Consider the following 21,876-nt stretch of genomic DNA (forward strand, 5'->3'; position numbering starts at 1 on the left):
TAAGAGCGTAAGTCTTTTAAAAGGCTCTCACTTGGGATTGGCCATTGTGGGGTCTTTAGTGAAGGTGAAGTAGTTGGCGATGTTTTTGTCAAATGGAAGCCAGCTGTGTGTCCCTATCAAACCATTTGAGCTCACAGTCACCTGTCAAGAGAGAATTTATGATGATTTATGAACGTAAAAATGACAAAGCTCAGCGATTTGAAAACATTTCTGTTGCGAAGCCATTACCAGGAAATTCGAGCCCTGGTTGATGAAGGAGCGATTCTGGTTCTTCGGCACCACCGCTTGGACTAGCGGAATGCCATCACTTACAACCTGAGGTAAACAAACACACGTGGGAATTCATATATACACATTACACAAGATGATGTATATATTCAGAGGGATGAGATCACGAGAGGATGTAAAAAGATTTCAGACCCCACCTCAACAAATGGCCGGAGTTTCTTGATGTGCTCAAAGATATTGGGGGGCAGAGTGTCCAGGCGGGATAGCCGCCTACTTGCATTCTCAGCAGTCATACGAGGAGGATGAGGCTCCTGGTTGGAGATAAATACACATTATCTAACCGGGATTTTTCACAGCTGAAAAAAAGGCAGCTATGAATTAGTCTTTCAATGCACCTTCAGGAGCTGGCAGGGCGTCTGTCCAAAGTTGCTGATGATGCCTTCCAAGGCCTTCCTTTCAGTCTCATTGGCAATTGCATCTAGATCTACTGCACCTGCAAGGAGGCCAAACAAAAATACAGAGTGAGCCTCATGCAAGGGAGCTTGAAAACATCTAAAAGGGGATCTAGTATACACCCTGTTGATAAGTTAATGCAAGTCTCACATATCCCTTTCAAGCTTCTTTCAGTGTTTATGCTACTCTGTTTAGCTCTGTTTCAAACAGGCTGTTTCAAAAGGCCCCCTGTATATGCTCCAAAGTTCCATCTATTAGTACCTTTTTAGTTCTATGCAGACTGAAATACACAGTAGTTTCTGTAATATAAAGCAGCGTTATATAGATTTATACAGTATATATAGTAAGCACACACAGTTTAGCAGAATTAAACTTCAAAAAGTGTTTGTTTTTTTCCGAAGAAAAGTCTTACCCTCATATGTGCAGTAATAGAAGACATTGAGAGCATTCACTGCCTCTTCCCCTCTCTGCTTGTAACCAAATATGAGGTCAATCCACTCATGGAGGTGACTGGACACATGCTCAGATTCCTAGAGTTTCAAACACAAGTTGTTTTCATCTTGATTCTAATATGGTGCCGTAGAAAAACAAATGCACGACTAAGTTTTATGACTCCGGATGTTTATATAGGCTTACCAGGGCTTTCATGTGTTTTCTGATGAAGTCTTCCCTTGATGTTGCCCAGCGAGGCAAAACAACATCTGTGACTGTGTCCTGAGATATCTGCAAGTGGCCAAGGTTGAAGCCTAAAAAGCAGCAGAATTGTAATAGGTTCTTTAATCAAACAAATGTTTCAGTGTCAATATATCACGTATCTAAGTTCCCCGCAGTACCGTTCATGTTTTGAAGGAATTCAGGGAAGTAGAAAAACTCCGGGATGAGCTCTTTGACGTCAGCCGGACTCTCCATGCGAGCCTGCCAGGCAGCTGCCACCGAGTGGAACTGTCTGTCTGCAACATCAAACCTAAACCGAGGCAGCGTGCAGCCGTGTGAGATCAGAGAATACTTGAAAACTCAATGATTAGCACACAGCAGTCTGCGCTCCCACCTGCCACTCTGCAGCTGGATGTGCAGCGTGGTGAAAGGCTCCATGCGGATCATGTAGTGCATGACTCCTGCTGCATTAGAGTAGTGTGTGCCATAGTGGAATTTGTCAATGGTTCCTGTTGAGTCTTCAAAGCTCTCATACCTTGTGATTGGAGGAAAAAATAGGTCATTATCATTAAAAGCATAACAGCTCTAGTAGTAGCTCAAAAATCAATAATCAACATGCTTTTTTTTGTTGTTTTACAGTCTTCGTCAGCATTACGCCACTGCGGTAACAACACACTGCCTATCGCATTACTTTCAATGCAAATTCACACCTTACTAAAGCCACTCACTTTTCTCTGACATTCTGCGCGTGACGTGGGTTGACCACACCTATGGGTTTGGACAGGTCTCTGAAAACCGAGGGGTCATTCAGATCCAGAGTAGAAGAAGTGTAGTCACACAGCACCCAGGGAAACTGAGGAGAGACCGAGCAAACAGCTTCACCACCATGCCTCCTCACGTTATAAGTGCATTATCTTTGGTGGCAAATGAACCACGGGCATAAGTAATTAGCTGCGTTGACAGAAGCAGTGCACTTACCACAGGATACTGCGACAAATCATTGTAGGTGCGTCCAGCAATGGTGTTCAGTTGCATCAGATACTCAAAGTTGGAAATTTCTCTATATACCCATTTCTGTTGACATCAACATTGGTTTGCATTAGGTCACAAACATGAGCATCCTTCAGCTCTGAATAAATCAGTTTCATATTCATCTGGCATGTAGATACACACCTGAGTGAGGCCAGATGCCTTCAGTAGCTCTTGGGGAGAGCGGGAGCCGAAGTAAAACAGATTTGGAGGTCGCAGCCCGAGGATCCTCGAGTAAACTTTGTTTCGTACCTAAAGAGATAGAAATGAATAATTTCAGAGTTTTTTACTCAGCATCATCTCAAAAACAGATTTCATCCAACAGTTGTGAGTGTAGGGAGTAGATGAACAACACCATGTGTCGTTTCAGGAATAAAACTGTAAGTACTCATCAGGAAATGAGAGTAATTTTCGAACTGATAGGCTGCTTTGAAATGATCTGATTGTTTTATATCAAATCACGTCAATAACTTAGAATAACTTTACCCATTTGCACAAATTCGCACCACACATTCTGCCTTTTTTAAGGAAAGGGTTTACACATAGCTTTAGTATGCACATATCGTAGCTCTAGAAGTTACTGGATGGTTTATATAATGTAAATAAAGACTGAATGAAATGCTCTGCAAATCCTTTGAACCCAACATACAAAAAATATAAGCACAAACAGATCATATTGAATGTTGGGATTGAACATTGTTGAAAATAAACTCCCTTTGAATTTGATGTCTGATGTACATTTCAGTCTTTCAGAAACAAAGAAGGGGAGGGGTTCAACCATGAAGTTCAACAGTGTTTCTCAACCTAAAAATTGTACCATGTGAGGATTGCATTATCTGTGGCACATAACAGCGATGATATTCGGGCTTTCAGGCAGACTTAACACAACGCTTTAGAGGAAATCACTGCATAGGCTCATGAAGACATCTGCAAACTAATGCCAGAGAACACAGTTCATTACTGCGTCCACAAATGTAACACAAACCACGTGAAGAGAAACACATGGTCTTTCACAGGGTCACAGCTCACTGAGGAGGACTGCGGTGCAGTGAAAAATGATCTGGTGCTCTAACAAATTACATTTTATTTTGAAAATTGCGGCTAACATGTCCACTGCACATTCAGTACATTTTTGTGAAGGCAGCAGACATGGAGAACATTATATTCAGGTTTTACAGCATTACATGCCTGCATGAAGACGTTACTTGTTCCTGCAAATCAATGTTATACCAATTTCTCCGTCTATGACAACAGTGTGACTCTGTAGCTAAAGAGTCCAAGTGTTTAGCCATTCTCCAGTCAGCACAGACCTGTCATCCACCGAAAACATTTACTGCATTACGAAATGAAAAATGCAAAAAAATGAAGCCCCGAACTGTTTAGTAGCTGAAATCTTTCATCAAGTATTAATGGTAGAATATTGAGCTTTTAAAATGACAGCGCTCTTCCCTTCAGCTCCCAAACACTGTCAGAGAATGGTTTTTAAATCAATGCATTCTGTTTCTTAAAAGTAAAAGGATTGTTGAAAAAGAAAATCTAAAAAAAAAACATTTAAAAAGCGCGTCACCTTCTTTCTGAAGTTGATGAAGTAGTGCGCCTGGTCAATGAAGAAAAGCTCCAGTGCAGACCGTCGCAGGTTGTACCGCCTCAAATGAACCTCGCGGAGCTGAGACAGAGGTCTTTTGAAATCAAACCCGATTCCTGGAGGGGGCACATTTATTATTCACCTCAGACGGAAACCTCTGAGGAACAATAAAGCAGTGGGTGTTATCTTCACAGTCACATATTACTCACCCTCCTCTGTCTCTTCTTTCTCGCTGCTGCCGTCATAGAAGTACAGGTGATGTGTGGTGACCTCCAGACGACCCGGAACAACCGCCACAATGGTGATGAGCTCGCAGTCCTCAGACAGAACCAGTTTTTCTTTCTCGCTCTCGTCTTCTCCTTCCACCCTGAACCAAATGACGGAGACAATTATTAGACATTTTTTCCTAAATTACGTCGCAAATGGAACTAATGTTACAGACATTTGAGACTCACTTGTTATCCAGGAAGACAAGGTCCTCTTCTCCTAACTGATCATCCTCCATGTCGCTCACTTTTGCTTCTTTAGCAACAGCCAATGGGAGGGGTTCAGAGCTGCGAGGGCTTTCAGCTCCTGATAATTGCAAAAAAAAAAGAAAAAAAGACACCGCTTTCAGAACACCATTTTGCTTTGAGGAGAAAAATATAAGCCGACGAGTTTGAGTCGTACCCATGTTGTCCCTTTGGGCGCTGGCCTCAGTGTGGGCATCATAGTTATAGTTGGGCACAAGTTTGAGACGCATCTTTGAATACGTCTCTGCATTTGATAGTTTCCATTTCACCTCCGGCTGAACTCTGACGTCAAACGTGGGACCAAAAAAAGGGGAAAATAACAGTTCACTTATGGATAAAAAGGAACAGCAAAAGGCTAGTATAGTAAGAAAATAAGGTGCTGTCATACTTATCGGCCCATGCTCCTCTCTCACAGGTAAAAAGCCTGCGGAAAGCTCTCCAGTGCTGCCACACCACCCCCTGCTGGTTGGAGTTCTGCTTCTGCCCGACGTGGTACCTGTTGTTCTCGGTCCGGACTCGCTTATGGTAAGGATCTACGATCACCTGCTGTTTTTACATATAATTACATATAATTAGTCATCTGACTGGTAAAAACTGCTTTTTTGGCCAAAATTTGACTTTTTGCGTTGTGAGGCCTGAAGAGTAACATTTAGTTTCCTGGTCGTCCACTAAGTGCAGGGTTGGCGGTTTGATGTTCAGCCCATCCAAATGGTAAAGAAAAGCTGTGAGTCTACATGCTTGTGTGAGTGGAGGAGTGAAGCAGCAACACCGTATGTTCATTTACCTGAAACTTAGATTTGCTGTCAGATCGGTCTTTTTCTCGTCTAAATGCTGTACTCATTAGGTCATCGAAGCAGGAGTTCCAGAAATTGGACATGATGTCATGGCTCCTCCCAAACGTGTCCAGCTCGTACTGCTCCTTGGTTGGCTGAACCTGGAGACACATTTAAAGGAGGGCATTAACAGAGCCGTAAACCTGCAATAGAATGACTCAACATGGTAATTTAGCATAAGTAAAATAACTCTAAGTCAAAGATATTAGCTTAAATTACAACTTGGATAAGAACTGGCATTCACTCACAATTACCCTATATTACTTACTGCATTAGATGGTTAAACAACAGTTGAAAATAAGGTGTTTTCCCTTTCCAACCCTGTTTTACCACTTTAGTGAATATAAAAAATACAAAGACATTTACAGTTGACACAAACACACAATCTCCATAAATAAACTGTAAGTAGACAGTATATATCCACTCGATGTCTGAGAAAACTGCCTTAGGCAAGTCTCAAAACTTTGATGGTAGCCAGTTATGCCCCACTGGTTTATGTATCACAGGCTTTGTATACAGACGTAATCTAAACACAAGAGATTTACGAGCCCACACTGTCACACAGAGCAATGATGGATCTGTGCTTAGTGAGTGCAGAGTGTCTGTTTGGCATCAGTTCGTAAAGCGTAAACTGATCTATGCCTAAAATACGCTGAAGGTCATCCAGAAAACACTTGGACGTTTAGTGATGAGATCTAAATCTGTGATCGCTTTTTAATTCAAACTTTGCAATGGAGTTCTCAGGAAGCCACTGGGAGGCAACAAGTCAGGACAGTAATTAAGAAGACAGAAATCCTGTTTTTGACAAAGAACAGCGTGCACAGTATCTTGGAGTAGATGGTTGATTATACTCGCTTAGAAACAAAGGAGAAGGTTCTCTACAATCCCTAAAACAAAAGATAAATGACAGCTATTATTTATAAACACAAAGCCAGTCAAGACACGGACCTGCTGCTGGTAAAAGCCCTGCCACTCCAGTGTGTGACAATAAGCCTTCAGGTCCTGTGCAAAGGTGGTGCTGCCATTTGTGATGGGCAGGTTTGGCAGGAGGCTTTGCAGGGTGACGGGGTCAGCGTGCTGGTCAAGTAGAGTGCGTACAATGGGCACGAGCTGGGAGAAAGTCTCTGACTGACTGCAGTTGGTGCTGTCTATTACACCTCCTGGCCACAAGGGGGCACCAAGCTGCCCCAACAGAAAGCACACCTCCTCCCAGCTCAGACAGAGCACAGTCTGGAGAAGGCTGTGGAGCTTCAAATAGGCCATCACACACACCTAAAGATGAGAATGAGGAAAAAGCGGAAACTTTATGAGTGAGAGCTTAAGAATTAAGTAAATAGAAAGATGGTGCTTTACTTGGTTTGAAAGTGAATCTGTTGTCTGAAAATGTGTTGTGTTTGCTGTGTTTTCTGAATTGTGTTCTCTTAAATGTTATTGATTTTCATATTATCATATTTTTCTATTTCATTGGTGTGTTTTGTGAGTAAAATCCAATTACGGGTATTGCAAACAAGTATTATTTTAAAAATGTGTCAACTTTAAGTACTGGAAGTTAACAAACCTGAGCAGAATTATGGTCTGTTGCTTGTAATACTGTATTACCAATACTAATGCTTGATACTACAAACTGTAATACAATGCTTTATCACAATTTGGCTGAGCTGGAGCTAATTTAAACGTTCTAGGTAATACTGGAGGTTATTTTCAATGAAAAAACATTTCATAAAGTATTTTAGCAACTGTAATATTAATATCTTGCAGTAAAAAGTATAGTATTTGTCCTGAAATGTGAAATATATAAGTAAATGTATGGTAAGTATAAAGTAAAGTAAGTCCTAAAAATGTTCTGAAAACATGAGCAAATGTACTGGTTTACTTTCCTCCATAAAAACGTAACATAACTATGTATTTTTTTTATCTTATAAACAATTCTCAAGATTGATTCTCCTCCCCACGAAACCTATAGCTGTGATATTAGGAAGCAACATTTAGAAAAAAACCCCAAAAGGCTTAAAGGGAAGTTACTTCACTTCTGAAATGAACAAAACAAGTTGGATGTGATGGAAATCCTGATAGTCAGGTCATTTATAACAGCTCTCTCGATCCCCCAATCCTACAGCAGCAGCAGTCATAACTCAGAGAGGAGCTGCCCTTTCATACAGAACACTCCCTTACTGGAATGAATACAATGTCTTTGCAAAGAAACCCATAGAAGGCCTGGTATTTGAAAACTGACTTTATCTAAGTGCATTTATCAAGTGAAATACTGTACTAAATACTGGTTCTGCAAACCTCTTCAATACTATCTTCTGCAGAAATCTATCTAACAGGTGTTTGGGTTGTGAGAGTACAATGAGAATTATTTGACATTCATGGTCAGTGTGCAGGACTGGTCCAGACGTGGGTGCAGCTGACCTGTGAGTGCTGTTGTTGAATATATCCTGTGATGATACGCAGGCCGATCTGGGCCATCTCTTTCAGCTCAGTGTTTCCAGGGTTGCCAGGGGTGCTGTGCCAGGCCTGTAACCTGTCCAGCAGGTTCACCACCCCCTCAAAGATCTGCAACACAACGGTGGCTGTCAACAAGGGACTAGACCTGTTTCCACACCTTGCAGCAACTAAGTAAACCATAACTACGGTCTAAACTGCACTTGAAAGGCAATTTTGATGCAGCCTACTCCCAACCCTGACTCTCTGAGCTTTGTAAAAGCTGTAAAAGGCTGTAAAAAAAAGCCAGTAACATTTGACCTAATGTGTGACAATGAAAACACCCACACAGTCACCTGACTGGCCATACTTTGAATGTAGAAGTTAAGAGTGCAAAATATCAACTTCAATTACTCATCTAATTCAATAACAAACAATAAAAAAGATAAACTCAGCTTTTATTCGATTTAGCCTCCACTGAATCCCGAACAATTAAATTTAGCTGCAACTGAGCAGCTAAATTTAGCAGATTTTGTAAAAGAAAAAAAAGTTCAAAACATTCATTCGACTGCCTGCCTTGTGTTATATGGTGCAGTGAGCCTTTGCATTTCACCCCAACGTTTGTTAATAAGAAATGAGAAAATCATTCAATCAAGCTAAGCCAGATAAATACCACGAAAGATATGCTAACAGATAGCTAGATGTGTACATTTTATCATCTAACTTGGGTATGAAGCTTATTCCTCAAAATGCTTAACTGCTACTAATTTTGAGATTTAAAAAAAAAAAACATTCCCGTATCTATCTTTTTCATTTAATTCAAATATTTTTGATGGCCTCAGTAAAAATGCTAAACTAGACAGGCACTCAGAGAGGACTGTCCTTCAGTCACGCCAGAGCGAATGCCCTTTCTCACTCAATCAAAACTGCTCTTCACCTCTTCTCCACATTTAACTAAACAAGGCCTTGTAGGCTTTGTGTAATTGTGGTGAAAAAGAGACAAACAAATGTCAGTACAAACATTTCTCTATTTTGGCTCCATGAAATATGAAAGGTATGCATAGTTGCAACTTGGTGGGGATTATGGAGACCGTAGCCGCTTAAACAGCAGCATTATCTTTATCCTTTGTTTGGTCTTCTGACTACATTCTTATATACTTAGAAAACTAAACTCCAGATTGTGTGGAACAACGAAGACTTGTTTTTTTTTTTTTTGTGGTCTCCAGTGAAAATCAACAAACCGCTATCAGGACAGAGACAGGCTTTTCAATAATCATGGACAACAGCAAGTAAATATTAGGTACTCATACCTTTTCACTCCATAGTGTGTGGTTGTCTGTACCCTCTGCAAATAAAAAGTCCTGCAGCAGCCTGAGGAGCCGAACCAGACTGGGACAGAAAGGCAGAGACACTCCCTGGGCGTCCCTCAGGTCAGATAGGGATGACTCCAGCATCATCTCCAAAAGACTAGCACACAGAGTAATAAAAAAAACCTTGAATACATCACATTTTAATGTTTCTGGATATTTAGACTAAAGACGACACGCATGAAAGTTCGGTTTGATCTCACAGCTAATTTCATTTTCAAATCAACACAGCTGACCTGCGTTTGATTTCATCAGGAGGGCGCACCAGCTGGCAGGAGGAGCCCAGTTTGGTGAGAACAGAAAACACCTGTCCCCTCTCCCTCCACACGACGTCGTCTGGCCCCTCCGCCCCGCTGCCGTTCCACAGCACAGAGAAGACGATGTTGGTGAGCAGGTTGCACAGCTCCTCCTCAGGAGTCTGCTGAATACAGAAATGGGTGAAAAGAGCTCAATACAATCTCACAATGACCAAAAACGTGATTCTAACAGCGACGCCTTTGACTGATTTCATGTAACGTTTACGAAACTTGAGTTAATAGAGGAGGTATACCTGAGGGTTGGACGTATTGGAGATTGTGTCTCCAGTAGGGGGGTCTGTCCCATAGCTGGTGTCATCCAGAACATTGGACAAACTGGAGCTCTTCCTGGGTCTGAGCGGTGGAAACGGTTTGCAGTGCTCGAGAGGAGATGGTGTGTTGGTCAGACTCCCTGCAGGGGTGTGGACGCCAGTCTCCCCCATGCCCCCTAATTCCATATCAAAGGGTGATGTGCCAAAGGGGGAGAGCGGCTGGTAGTCTCTTCCCTCGTCTTGGGGCCGAGATGAGGTAATGTCGACCGCATTGGAAACAGAGGACGAATGGCTCCCCTGATCCACCGAATCAAAGGACTTAAAATGGAGGGAGCTTGTAAAGTTTTTTAGCGTGCCTCCACCTCCGCTGGGAGGCGATTGGGATAAATCAGAGAATCCCTCCGAGATGTCCCGCTGACCGCCATCCTCCTCCTCCTCCTCATCCTCGATGTCCTGCGAACTGCGGTAGGTCAGGAAGATGTCAGGCCGCGTGTCCTCTATGAGCAGAGATTGATCTCTGCGCAGCGGCGGTCGGTAGTTTGGCTCAACGGAGCTGTGGGTGCTTGAGTCTGCAATGCTGGCAGCGTGAGACTCATAGGACTCTTTCACATAGAGTTTGGTCAGAACATCCTGCCAACTGGGCTGCTTGGCAAGCTGCTTCACATAATCCTCATTGGAATAGATCAAATGAAAGAGCTGGAGTAGTTTTGGAGGAAACAGAGAGAAAGCTTGTTTTTGTTGCTGAGATGATACATTTGTTTGAAACGGTACATTCAGAAGTTCCGTTCAGACTGACCTTGCGACAGACATCCAGTCGTACGGTGAGTTCAGCTCGATGGGACAGACAGACCACAGCCAGGAGGTCTCTGAAATTAGGACTGGCATCTGTGGAACAGCAGCAAATGCATGGTGTGTTTATGTATGTTCCCATTAGCCATCGCCCAAAGACAATTTACAAAAAAGGCTTTTGAGTACTTTGTGTATTTTGTTAAGTTTTACATTTTGCCTCTAGTTTTAACCCGTGTTTAGTTGTTTAAATGCAATGCACTTGCGTTTAATTAGTTGAGTATTCGCCCTGGCCCAGATGCAGCAAAACAAGCCCAAAGCATGATACTACTATCACAATGTTTCACAGATAATAACGCTTCTTATTCAAACCCCAAAGTTCTATTTGAGTTCTCATCTATTCACAAACCATTTTCAAAAAGTTCTGGCTTGTCCATTTGATCCATAGCAAACTTGAGCGGGCAGCAGTACTTTGTTTGGGGAGCAATGGCTTATTAACATGAGCTAATGTGGGAAAGTGTCTTTGGTCACTTAGAAGTTACCCTTGGTCCCTTTGTGACCTTGTAGTCTGTCAGTCTTTGGTCTTGAAGTGATCTTTGTTGGTCAACCACAAAGGATGTAAACAATAGACTTGAATTTCCTTCATTTGTACGCAATCCGTCTGACTGTGGACTGATAGAGTCCGAAGTCTTTGGAGATGTTGTTGTATCTGTTTCCACTCTTTTTCTGAGTTTCAGTTTTCTCAGTTTGATAACTCCCCATTTTGATTTAAAATAGGGTGCCCAATTACATCTGACTTTCATCCCACTTCACGTTCAGATTCATGTGCTTTTAATCATCACAGACCTGTCATACTGGATCATTTCCATGAAATAATAGTATGGTATGATATGATATACGCTTTTCTCACATGTGTGATTCATTTAATTAGGTTCTTCATGAACTTTTAGGAGTTGTGGAAATCTTTTCAGGCTTTTTTTCAGGCCACATTTAACGTAGAAATATAGAAAATTCTGAAAGGTTCATGAACTTTCATGATGCTTACCTGTGTCAAGTTTCCTTTCTCTACACATCATATTCAGTTGATTTGCACTGACTGCGAAGATTAGGTAATGGCAGTTCAGTATTTATTTGGAAATACCTGGATTTGCAACGCTTAGATCACATGAGATCTTCACTTTAGTGCCAAATTTCATCAGCGGTTGTGGAGAATCAATCCACATCAAATTACTATCCGATTAGTAACGTGGTCCCCATGACAAAGATAAGCTTGACAGTTGTTTTCCTATTAACTTTGTGGAGAATCAATACACTTTTATGTTTTATTTCTAACTTCAACATTGATTATTTCTTATTCAAAAGCTCATTTGTCCTTTGTCATCAGCCTCAAATACTAAAAAAAAAGACTTGTTTTCTTGTTACCTGTAGCAAGGACCTGCTCGTACAGACAGCGCACAGTCGTCATGGTGACGGGAAGGTCTTCAAGAAAGCAAACCAGTCCAAGATAGCCAAAATCTTTCAGCTTGATGCGCTGCTTGTTGCGCTCAGACACTTTCTCGCTCTTGAGGATTTTGTATAAAACCTGCAACAAAACAAGAAATTTTGATATTTCTCAAGGGATTTCGCTCTTAAATCAATTCTTGGTATTAAGAAGAGGTCAGATGAGCTGTTCTCACCCTGAATACCCTCTCTCTGGCCTCATCCCCAAAACTTGGAGTGAGCAGCAAGCCGTAGAGTTGCTCCACACCCCACTCCAACAGCACAGTCTGCACCTGCTCACGAGGAGGGCTGCTCCTCAGGAGCTCATACAGCACGTCCAAGGCTCTCACCACCTGACAGACAAATGAGCTGATAGGTAACTCAGATATATGACCGAGGGAGAGTAAAGTTGAATCAGAGGGGAGTTAGAAAATAAATACACGCCACAACATGAGGATAAAGACAGAAAGTTCAGATGATCGGGGAGTGTTCAGCTGGAAACTGAGAGTAAACTAACATGCTGAAAAGGTCAAATGATTGCAATATTAAACTCATCGAATAAAAACAGCAAGTATTACCTGCTGCTCTTCTCCAACGGTCAGAATGTAGGCAAGGACGCTGTGAAGCTCCTCTGGTGTCGGAGACTTGAGAAAATCTTTCAGCAGGGAAAACAGAGATGTCTGAATCGTCTGCTTCTCATCAGACAAAGAGCTGCCATCTTTCTCCAAACTGCAATCAAAGAAATTAACAGAGAACATGTTAGAGTTGTGGTATTACTTGCCACTGAAATGCCGTTTCAGTTGGTTTTGGATTTATGTATCATTTTGGGTCCCAGCTGGACACCCCGTGACTGCTGTGAATGATTCACCTGTAATATGTCCGAATGGTATCCAGGATGTATTGAACTCCATACTTCCTCTTCAAGCGTTGCTTGCTTTTGTTTATCACAGATGACAGGTACTGAACATGTGCTTTGAGACAAAAAGAATACTGTTATCATCTCCGCTGAGGCTGACATTTAGAAATGCCAAATCATTATGTAAGGTTGAGTTGAAGAAGTGCAGTAATTTTCAGGACACTGAAGTGATTCACTTTTAATCCCTCCCACAGCCTGAACTCGAAGCATTAATGTGTTCTATCTGTGACCTATTGTTCCTTGAGTTTCCTCTGGCTCATTTCAGTACTGGTGTGAATAACAAACATGAAAAATCTCCACAGGGACATTTATTTGGCAGAATGGCATTATGCTCATGCCTTACCCAAGCAAACAGCAAAATGACTCTTAGTCCAGATGCGGAAATTGAAGAGTAGGTGCTGGTAGAGCTGCTGTAAAAGTGGGCTGTTGCCCTCGTTGAAAACTTGCTCCAGCAGTAGCTGACATGCCATTAAAACATTCATGTCCATCATCGTGCCTGGAACCTGCAGCAGACACAAGTACAGTACTTAGTTGTTCAAAGGTATTCGGATTAGTCTGTATGCAGGGGCTTGTGTAGACTTTGGTTTTAGTAACACTTAGAGCTCATCAGGTGCGCCAGCCAGTAGAGTGTTTGTGTACTGTTTATACTGTGTTTTTGTCTTTTCAACTTCCAAATATGGACACCCCATGTGATTATTAGGCCATCGGTTGGTAGTTTCCTTACAGGACACTCCACCTTAACGTCACATATTTCAACATATCCTGCAGCACGCATGCACATCTGCGCTGCAGCCATGCAACACTTGCCTGGTTGCAGTCAGTGAAGATTCATTGTGTGTTATCACGAATTCAAAGAACTACTACAGTTACGAAACTGAAAACGCGCACCATTATGACACTGTAATGCAAGAAAATGGAAGTTTACCTTTAACAGCTCAGTGACAAACATAATTTAACTTTCCTACAGTTGACATCGAAAGTGTGTGCAACAATAACTCCAACTAAATGTATCTGATAGCGTTTGACAGCTAACAAAATAAAAACAGATTTTTTTTTCATTTGAAAGAAATGAAAATAATGCATAAACACTTCACAGTGAGCTCTCACATGATTGTCCATTATACTATTTTACATTTTATATCCTATTACTAAATAGCTCATTCTCCTAAATTTGACTTGGTTAGGATTGTTTCATCACATTCACAGTGAAACCATGCAATGTGTATGAAATCTCCCACACACATATTTGATACCATCATTCTGACAGACTCCTGCTGTTTCCCAACACCAGACCCATTCATAACACGGCAATTACACAGCAGCGATGGAAAAGGTCAGACATTCATTTTCGATGCTAATCAGCTCTTCTTGTGGTTTGTTTCTGGAGCAGGCTGACATGTGGGGCACCTACTTTGCTGAGCATGGCACCTATGATGCTCGGTCCCTGGCACTGCAGCAGACTCTCCTGATTGACAGGATGATGACGAATCAGGTTTTTCACCATCAGCAGGAAGGCAGCAATACAGTTTCTCTCAAGTCGGCCCTCTGAGTGGAAAAAAAAAAAATAGGGCAAAACAAGCTTTAAGACTTCCTGTGTTACCCACAGCCATATTTGTGCATTACTAAGCACTTTATTGACATTATCACGTCTCGACATGAATCACTAATACTATTTACGCAAATGTGCTGATTATCTGAAACACTATACTTCCAGTAACTAATTGTGAACATGATATTTCTGACATTTAACCTCTTGGCTTTGATTGCGCAATCTTTACATCTTTACTATGTATGTCGAGCATTTCCTGTTTGTCCTTGCATCATACAGAGTGAATAGGCTCTAGCTTACTTACTAGCAAGAACGTTAAAACTGCCCTGAAAGTCAATTTCCACAATTAACAAATAAAGTAAAAATTAACCAGAGGAAAGAAAAATGTTGTATTCATAAATCTTAAACGTTTAATCATATTAAGCATACTGTATTTTCAAATTGACTGGCTTTCTAATATAGCTCATGTATTCATAATTTTAAATTCAGAGATTAATGCTTCCACCTCTGAATGATAATTAGAGAGATTTTATACTCATATTGAGCAACAAGTTGTTTTTTAACGGGGGAAATATTTCCAGAAAAATGCACCTGCTACTCTATAAAAATCCCAGAAAACACCATAAACTAATTTTCATCAGTCAATTTCACGGAGAGTAGCTAAAAATATTTAGATATTATTAGGGATAAGTGGTAGAATATACTTTACGTAATTTCAGAGGGCATCAAAAGGATATCTGACCTGCAGATTTGTTCAGAGGCAGCAGCATAGCGGCGGGGCCTCTGGAGGAGGTGAGCTCTGGTCCCAACAAGTCTGAGGTGTCCTGACTTCCGTTGTAAACTTGCTCTGCAACACACACCTGCTCGAGCAAAGGCAGCAAAACGCCAATACCTCCCACCACATTTACAACATCCTACAGGGAGAAAAAAAAAACAAAGACATCCTTTCCATCAGCAATGTTTAATTTGACACGAAAAATAGCATGAACATAATTAACCTAGTCAAAGGAAAGCAGTAAATAAAGGAGCAAAAACAATTAAAACAAGTTAGAGCAGCATAGAGTATTCACTGCATTGTATGAAAGTCCTCAAAAAGCACTTGTTACTAGATGAGTTCATGATTTGATTTCACAAACACAGAAACCTCAGCTCCAAATCATATTAAAATCTTTCATAACTAGCCTTTATGTCCCAGTTCACCACTCGATGTCCTGTAAGTCTGCCATCGTATTGGTGATTGGGTGCCAGGTCCAGACATATCTGACTCTGAAATGCCTGAAGCAAACACACACATGTAAACAAGTACAGCTGATAGTGGCAGAGTAATGCAGTGAGTGATTTTCCTTAGTTTCAGTGAGTCACCTGTGGAGTGTAGTAGAGCAGAAGCTTGCTATTGAGATCAGATAACTCTCCATCCACTTTGAATAAGGACACGTGATTGGGGCCTGCGATAATGAGCATGTAGCAATGTAGGTCATGAAATATGCAAAGAATACTTGAACATGCAAACATACTCCTGTTTGTAGTGTATGCAAGACTAAAGTTTCACTGTTGGGGAACTGTGACTTTCTTAACAACTGATTTCATAAGCATATGACTGTTTGGTGAATTCTGGATAAGGTAAAAGCTCTGCGCAGAGCGTAACTGACCTGCAGCATGTAGAGTTCTTGCCTGAGTGAGCTGCAGAGCTTCATGGCAGATGAAGGCGGTGCCCAGGAGCCCATCCAGAGATGTGGGTGATCCCCACTCTGTGTCCTGTAGTCCTGCAGGGATAGTGTGCACGGAAGATTCTGGCAAAGACCCCCAACGGCCCCCTGCAAAGGTGGCTGGAAAGGACTGGGAACGGATGAGGGAGGGACCGTGGGCAGGGAAGGCAAACTCAGGCGATGGACAGGAGGTAAAGGATGTGGGAAGGTTTGGGGAGGTGGTGGTGGTTGTGGTTCGGTGGCCTGCAGAGCCGATGCAGCAGGAGGTGAAAGGCTGCAGTACCAGGTGAGGGTGAGACAGAGATGAAACAGCGGAAAATAGACTGATAGGAAGGAACACTTTAATGGAACGGGCAGTAAATATCAGATATTAGTTTAAGTTACCTCACTAAAAGATGGAAAACGAAGCTGAGCAGTTTTACGTTGTTCTCCATCGATGTAGATCGTGACCAGGTTCTGACCAAAAGGACGGCGGCCTGGGATGTGAACTATAGCCACTGAATGCTGGAGCAAAGATAACATAAAAGGTCTGCATTATTTCATAGATGTTCACAATTATTAAAAAAAAAAAAACAGTAGAAATATGGTGCACGCATTGATTTTCTCTCAAATCAAATCTATATCTAAACGAGAACAAATATTGGCCAGAATTCATCATAACTGTATTATGTGTCCACACTCACCCAGCACGAATCAACTAGTGGGTGCTCTGGCAAGGCAACAGCCATGTAGTCCTTCTTTGTGCAAACAGCCACCACAAGAACTCCCTCCATGGTGAAGAAGGCTTCAAGCCCAGTTCCACTTGCTGTGAAGAAACTTTATAGGAGAGACAATATCGCTGTCTAAGACTGTATTATACAGCTGTAAATATAAAAGCTGCACCAAATTTGTGTGTCTTTACCTGTAGAGTTGCTTCCTGCGTGGTCCTTTTCCCATGTCATGCTGAGACCCCATGCCGGAGTTGGCAGGAGGTTTACGGCTGCTAGAGATCTCTGAGTGATAAGAAGGGAAGTCCATGTTGAGGCAGAGCCAAGCATGAAATGCGAACCCACTGCCTGGCCATCGCTGGACTGTAGGCACCATGATACCTGCCATGGGGGGCGTAAGATCAAAATACTGCAAAGCACTGTCCTGGCCTTCTCTGGCTGCCATGGCTGAGAGCACGCGTATGATGCGAGTGCAATAGGGGTGCACCCTCCCGACCACTGCACCACTGTCCTGATCCACCCTGAGGAGCCTTAGGAGGCTCTTCAGCTCTTCTGGTCTCAGACACAGGGTGCCCAAGTCCTGCAGGAGGCCCAGCAGGGCATCTGCACACTGCCTGTCCAGACTCTGGGGCTGCGAAAGCACATGCAGCAAAGCCCCCACCATGCCTGCTTCCACGGCCACAGTACGACAGGACAGGGAGCCTCCACATACAGCAGCCAACCACTGCGCTACCAGCAGCTGAAGGTCTCTCTGACCTGACAGGTCAGGCAGCCACTGTAGAAGCAGCAGCAACGGCTGGTCGTTGCTGATGCCGAGGTGATGAGCATGGACGTGCTCACCTTCCACCGCCTGAAGAGAAGGCAGACATTGAAGGTAAAATTCAAACAGGGTGAAATAATCAGGTTAATTAGCAATAACACGATTATAATTGGAGCAAGGCCCAAAAAGAGCAACTTGACTTGTAATATATCTGTGCTAAGGGGGGCATAATGAAGAAATGCTCTTTCACCATGTTCATCAGCTCCTGCAGGAGCCTTTTGGTGGGTTGACCTTGACTCTTCAACACATCAAACAGCTGTGAGTAGCCAATCCGCTCCTTGAAAACCTCCTGAGAGGAAGGGGGACAGAAATAGGTTGGAAAAAGCTGTTCTACAAGGGATAACTACAGTAGCTGGCACAGTTCCATTTCAAGGAAATACAATGAGCTTTCCAACATGAATGGAAAGTGGCTTTCCTCATCAGCCACTTACTTTAGATGCCATTGTTGAAACTCTGAAAATTTTTTAGAAAATGTTATTTATTACTGAAAACCAATGTAAAAGCATGAATGGTCTATGTTTTGATCACATGAAAATCAAGGAGGGCCTTACCTTAGCAGAAGGTGAGTTACTCATTATAGCTGTGAGGACCCCCAGGGCATGAACTGTAATACTGTCTGATCCTTTCTCCCACATCTACATGAAAATAGGTGCAATTTATTGCAGTACTACGTAAGTAAAAAAAGAAATCACCGTGAGTTGACATGAAAAAGCCAAAAAGACATCTCAGATGCATATAACCAAAAGTTCATTCTGCACACCCCCATCCCACCCAAAAAAAAAGAATTTTAACCCTTGTGATCTGTAAAATGCAAGAGGAGGTACACCATAGTTACTACAGCAGGGTGGGTCAAAGTGGAGTAAAGTGCTGTACCAGTCACCAAACAACCACCTCTTTATTAATTGCTGATAGGTCCCAGCATGCAAAAACTAAAGCCAACCAACAAAAATGAACTGATGCAAATCCCAGCCATTGCTGGAAATAAGTCAACATCAAGCTCCAGGACACAAGGCAGGTCTTTTACACAAGTACCACCAGTCACATGGAAGAGCAGTAAAAATAGGAAGAAAAGCAGGAAAGACATGCACCAAAAAAACAACCATTTCATGCACAGTGGTAGACACAGCATGCCCTTCTTGCCCAGTGTTGTAAACAGGGAATTCAGCCTGTAATTTCTATGATATAAGTCAACACATTTAAACAGGACAAACAATTGTCCCAAATAAGGGTAGCTTAGGCAGTAAGTGGGCATTCAAGATGGGCAGATAGGATACGATGCGAGAAAACCTGATGACACTTATCATGTCTAGCCATACCTGCTTTATTTATAAATGAGTGTAAGCCAGACTTCCTGCCTAAAGCTTCCTGTTTAAATAGCTCAGAGCAGTTAACAAGTGGAGAGAGGGCTGAGTTTCCTGCTGACGGACCAATAGTAACACAGTGTGGAGGAAAGTACCTGGTCCACCTCGACATCTGTGAGTAAACGCGTGGTGAGGTCACACACAACCTCACGCTCCAGCCTACGCCTGTTGCTCTGAAAGAGCTTCAGGACACACAAACGCACACAGTCACACGCAACACACGTGGCACAAAAAAAGACAGACAATTAGACAAAGAAAATAAAAAAATCATCTGAGGCAGAAGAGACAGGTTTATATGCTGGTCTCTCTATAGCTGCAGAGAGCTCGGAACTCTTGTTTGCTTGTGATATTTGAAAAACAGAAAGAAGTTCGATGCCAGATGTGACACCGCTAAAAGAGGAAATGCGTTTGACATAAATAAAAATGGTAACAGACAGGTAGGCTGGTTGACAACAGGAGAGATCAAAAGAGCAGACTGACACATTTTAATGGACAGCAGACTAACCTTGCTGTTCTGAATGAGTCGGAGGATGTGCTCAAAGCAGTTGTTGTTGAGGAAGACCGCCTGCAGGACTGGTCTGTCAGAGCACTGCAGGATCTCAGGAACAGCAGCTAGAAATTGACAAAATGGGGGAAGTTGACTCACTGTTTTTATTGGGCACAATTGATTTTCTTCTATTCTGACGCAGAGACATACAAAATGAATGATTTGAACTAAGTTAGACTTGACCCCTGCTGTAGTGGACATGCTCTTACTTAGCATTTGGCTCTGGAGTGCGATCAGGCTGTCCTCCCAGCTTTGCCTGTCTTCCTGTTCAATGCTGAGCGGTCTGTTCCAGTTGAGGAGCTGAAAGTAGCTCTCAAGTATAGTCCTAATCTCCACCTGCCTTTCCACAGGGCTGCTGGAGTGCAGAAGATGGACCATCGCTGTCAGGCACTGCAAGGTCAGTCGGGGGAGTCCGGTGCTCTTGGGTTCAGGGGAGGTCTGACAGCACCATCCCCGCAGAACAGAGAACAGGTCCTCAACAGACTGAGGGCTAATGGAAAGAAGACCATTTTTCTGGAAAAGAAATACAGAAAGAGGCTCACGGAAACTCTGATTTCGGTGCAAAAAGTTTTAATGTGCAGTTGTGTCATAATCACAGCTAAAGGAGACAGATGTGGTAGCAGACCTTTCCTCCACTGATGACAGCACCCTGAAGATGAACCAGCCTGAGTGTGAGGAGCTCTGGGATCTGCTCGCTTTCCTGGAGACTCTCTGTATCAGGAGAGTTAAGCCAAGACACCATTACATATTACTAAGTGGGAAAAAAACAGTCCTGTTTTAATATAATTCAAATAAAGCATTGCATCTTTGTTTGTACCTTATCTAGATTGTTGCTTTTTTCTACAGTAAATTACCAATAAACACAAAATAAAAGAACATACAGCCACAAATGACAATGACCAGGCTCTTATCAGATTAGTATTTTTTAAACTATTCATTCATAAGTCATTTGTTGACTTCAAACATACTACATTCCTAAATTGTGTCAATGAACAGGACTGCTACAAGTAGAACTTGTACACCAGAGGATTCACACCCTGAGCTTTTGTTTCCCAAGAGAAGGTGACGTATTTAGGAGACGTCGAGGAGACGTTGTTTTCTCACACCTTCTCACACACACACTGGGGAATATAAATGAAAAATGTAGAACTGTGACAATCATTTTACACTTAAAGATATTAGACAGTCTAACACTTTTAGTTTTGAGAACATTTAAAATTTATTCCAAAGTATATCATATATAACATGGAGGGACTGGCCAAAAGGTTGCAGAGAGGCAAACGTTTGTCACTAATCGGTGGAGGGTTTCAACTCACATCGACCTGTGGTTGAAGTTTAAAATGTTAAATGTCTGGAAATTGTTTTTATTGTAATAAATTGAGAAATTCTAAAATGAATTTTGGACAAACCTATGTAGCCATTTAGGACATATAACCTCTTTGAGTTTGTGGCGTCCCCTAAATTTGACGACCAATGCAGTTGGTTGGTGGAAATACCCAAACGTGTTTGAAATTTTGAGGTTGATATTTCAAAATATGTGTCAGGGATTATTGATTTTTGAAAATGAAACAAAAATTTGTTAAAAACACACGATTAGCCGAGATTTTGATTGGTCCTGAGTCAGTTTTGCAATGATTCATCGCTTGACTTCTGAAAAGATGCGAAAAACTGGAAACTGAGAAAAGGTCCAAGTAGTTGATGTTCTACTGCAGAAGAGCAATGGAGCAAAGATGGAGATAAAACGAGAGATTGAATTGAGACCTTAGTTTTTGCTGCACAAACAGCAGAGGAACAACGCAAAGAAAAAGCAGAACAATAATGTTCCTGCAATACTTTTATTTTTTTTACAAAACCTTAGCAAAAAAAGAAGGCAAACTAATTGGTTAAGTATTGCATAATTGGCCCTTGACACTTCAAATTAAAGCTTTCAGTTACACCATAATCCTCCTTAAACGTGGACTTACTGAAACTAGCCAAAAATGAATTTTGCACTTGGCTTACAGATTACTGCTTGCTTATCAAATAGGATTCTGTAATTACAAATGCCTACTCTTGTGATTGAAACTTGACTATTAGAGCTCTATAATAAAGTATTTAACCAGTTGTGAACACACAAAGAGACTGGACTGGTGATTAATTTTTCTATAGCAGGAAAACAGGCGTCTTTTGTAGGAAAAAAACAGGAAAATTCAAGAGTTCTGACAGTGACAGGAACTGACAAAGGTCAGACTAGTGGTGACTTAAAGGGAGTATCTCACCATGGAACAGAGCAGGCAGTTCTTCTGGCAAGGCTAGCGGGGAGAACTTATACTTGTTCCTCTCCAGCAGGCTCACCTCCTCCCTGTAACACAC

The 21,876-nt window shown here is 42.1% G+C and overlaps 1 protein-coding gene across 4 annotated transcripts in view; it reads right to left on the reverse strand.

Moving 5' to 3' along the window:
* The window catches only part of nbeal2 (neurobeachin-like 2), a 36,740-nt gene that overhangs the window by 5,026 nt on the left and 9,838 nt on the right, over nt 1-21,876 (reverse strand). For 2 of the 4 annotated variants that reach the window (XM_072394370.1, XM_072394372.1), the window contains exons 6-48: nt 21,783-21,865; nt 20,150-20,235; nt 19,734-20,037; nt 19,483-19,589; nt 19,073-19,159; nt 18,168-18,251; nt 17,807-17,905; nt 16,991-17,646; nt 16,773-16,905; nt 16,474-16,593; nt 16,033-16,363; nt 15,746-15,828; nt 15,566-15,658; nt 15,126-15,297; nt 14,246-14,379; nt 13,178-13,337; nt 12,787-12,889; nt 12,497-12,647; nt 12,116-12,271; nt 11,862-12,021; nt 10,450-10,538; nt 9,636-10,349; nt 9,322-9,506; nt 9,029-9,185; nt 7,707-7,850; nt 6,243-6,566; nt 5,246-5,395; nt 4,850-5,007; nt 4,619-4,743; nt 4,405-4,522; nt 4,159-4,316; nt 3,932-4,065; nt 2,509-2,616; nt 2,314-2,409; nt 2,064-2,188; nt 1,730-1,870; nt 1,515-1,645; nt 1,318-1,427; nt 1,094-1,211; nt 624-721; nt 426-539; nt 229-315; nt 32-141 (exon numbers count right to left, since the gene is read on the reverse strand). In XM_072394370.1, the coding sequence (XP_072250471.1) occupies nt 32-141; nt 229-315; nt 426-539; nt 624-721; nt 1,094-1,211; nt 1,318-1,427; nt 1,515-1,645; nt 1,730-1,870; nt 2,064-2,188; nt 2,314-2,409; nt 2,509-2,616; nt 3,932-4,065; nt 4,159-4,316; nt 4,405-4,522; nt 4,619-4,743; nt 4,850-5,007; nt 5,246-5,395; nt 6,243-6,566; nt 7,707-7,850; nt 9,029-9,185; nt 9,322-9,506; nt 9,636-10,349; nt 10,450-10,538; nt 11,862-12,021; nt 12,116-12,271; nt 12,497-12,647; nt 12,787-12,889; nt 13,178-13,337; nt 14,246-14,379; nt 15,126-15,297; nt 15,566-15,658; nt 15,746-15,828; nt 16,033-16,363; nt 16,474-16,593; nt 16,773-16,905; nt 16,991-17,646; nt 17,807-17,905; nt 18,168-18,251; nt 19,073-19,159; nt 19,483-19,589; nt 19,734-20,037; nt 20,150-20,235; nt 21,783-21,865 (6,996 nt within the window). The remainder of the gene's footprint in view (nt 1-31; nt 142-228; nt 316-425; nt 540-623; nt 722-1,093; nt 1,212-1,317; nt 1,428-1,514; nt 1,646-1,729; nt 1,871-2,063; nt 2,189-2,313; nt 2,410-2,508; nt 2,617-3,931; nt 4,066-4,158; nt 4,317-4,404; nt 4,523-4,618; nt 4,744-4,849; nt 5,008-5,245; nt 5,396-6,242; nt 6,567-7,706; nt 7,851-9,028; nt 9,186-9,321; nt 9,507-9,635; nt 10,350-10,449; nt 10,539-11,861; nt 12,022-12,115; nt 12,272-12,496; nt 12,648-12,786; nt 12,890-13,177; nt 13,338-14,245; nt 14,380-15,125; nt 15,298-15,565; nt 15,659-15,745; nt 15,829-16,032; nt 16,364-16,473; nt 16,594-16,772; nt 16,906-16,990; nt 17,647-17,806; nt 17,906-18,167; nt 18,252-19,072; nt 19,160-19,482; nt 19,590-19,733; nt 20,038-20,149; nt 20,236-21,782; nt 21,866-21,876) is intronic. The other 2 variants (XM_072394371.1, XM_072394373.1) reach the window with 2 other exon arrangements.

This window comes from Leuresthes tenuis, unplaced genomic scaffold, assembly GCF_036924035.1.
Source record: "Leuresthes tenuis unplaced genomic scaffold, fLeuTen1.0.hap1 SCAF_10, whole genome shotgun sequence".
Classification (NCBI taxonomy): domain Eukaryota; kingdom Metazoa; phylum Chordata; class Actinopteri; order Atheriniformes; family Atherinopsidae; genus Leuresthes; species Leuresthes tenuis.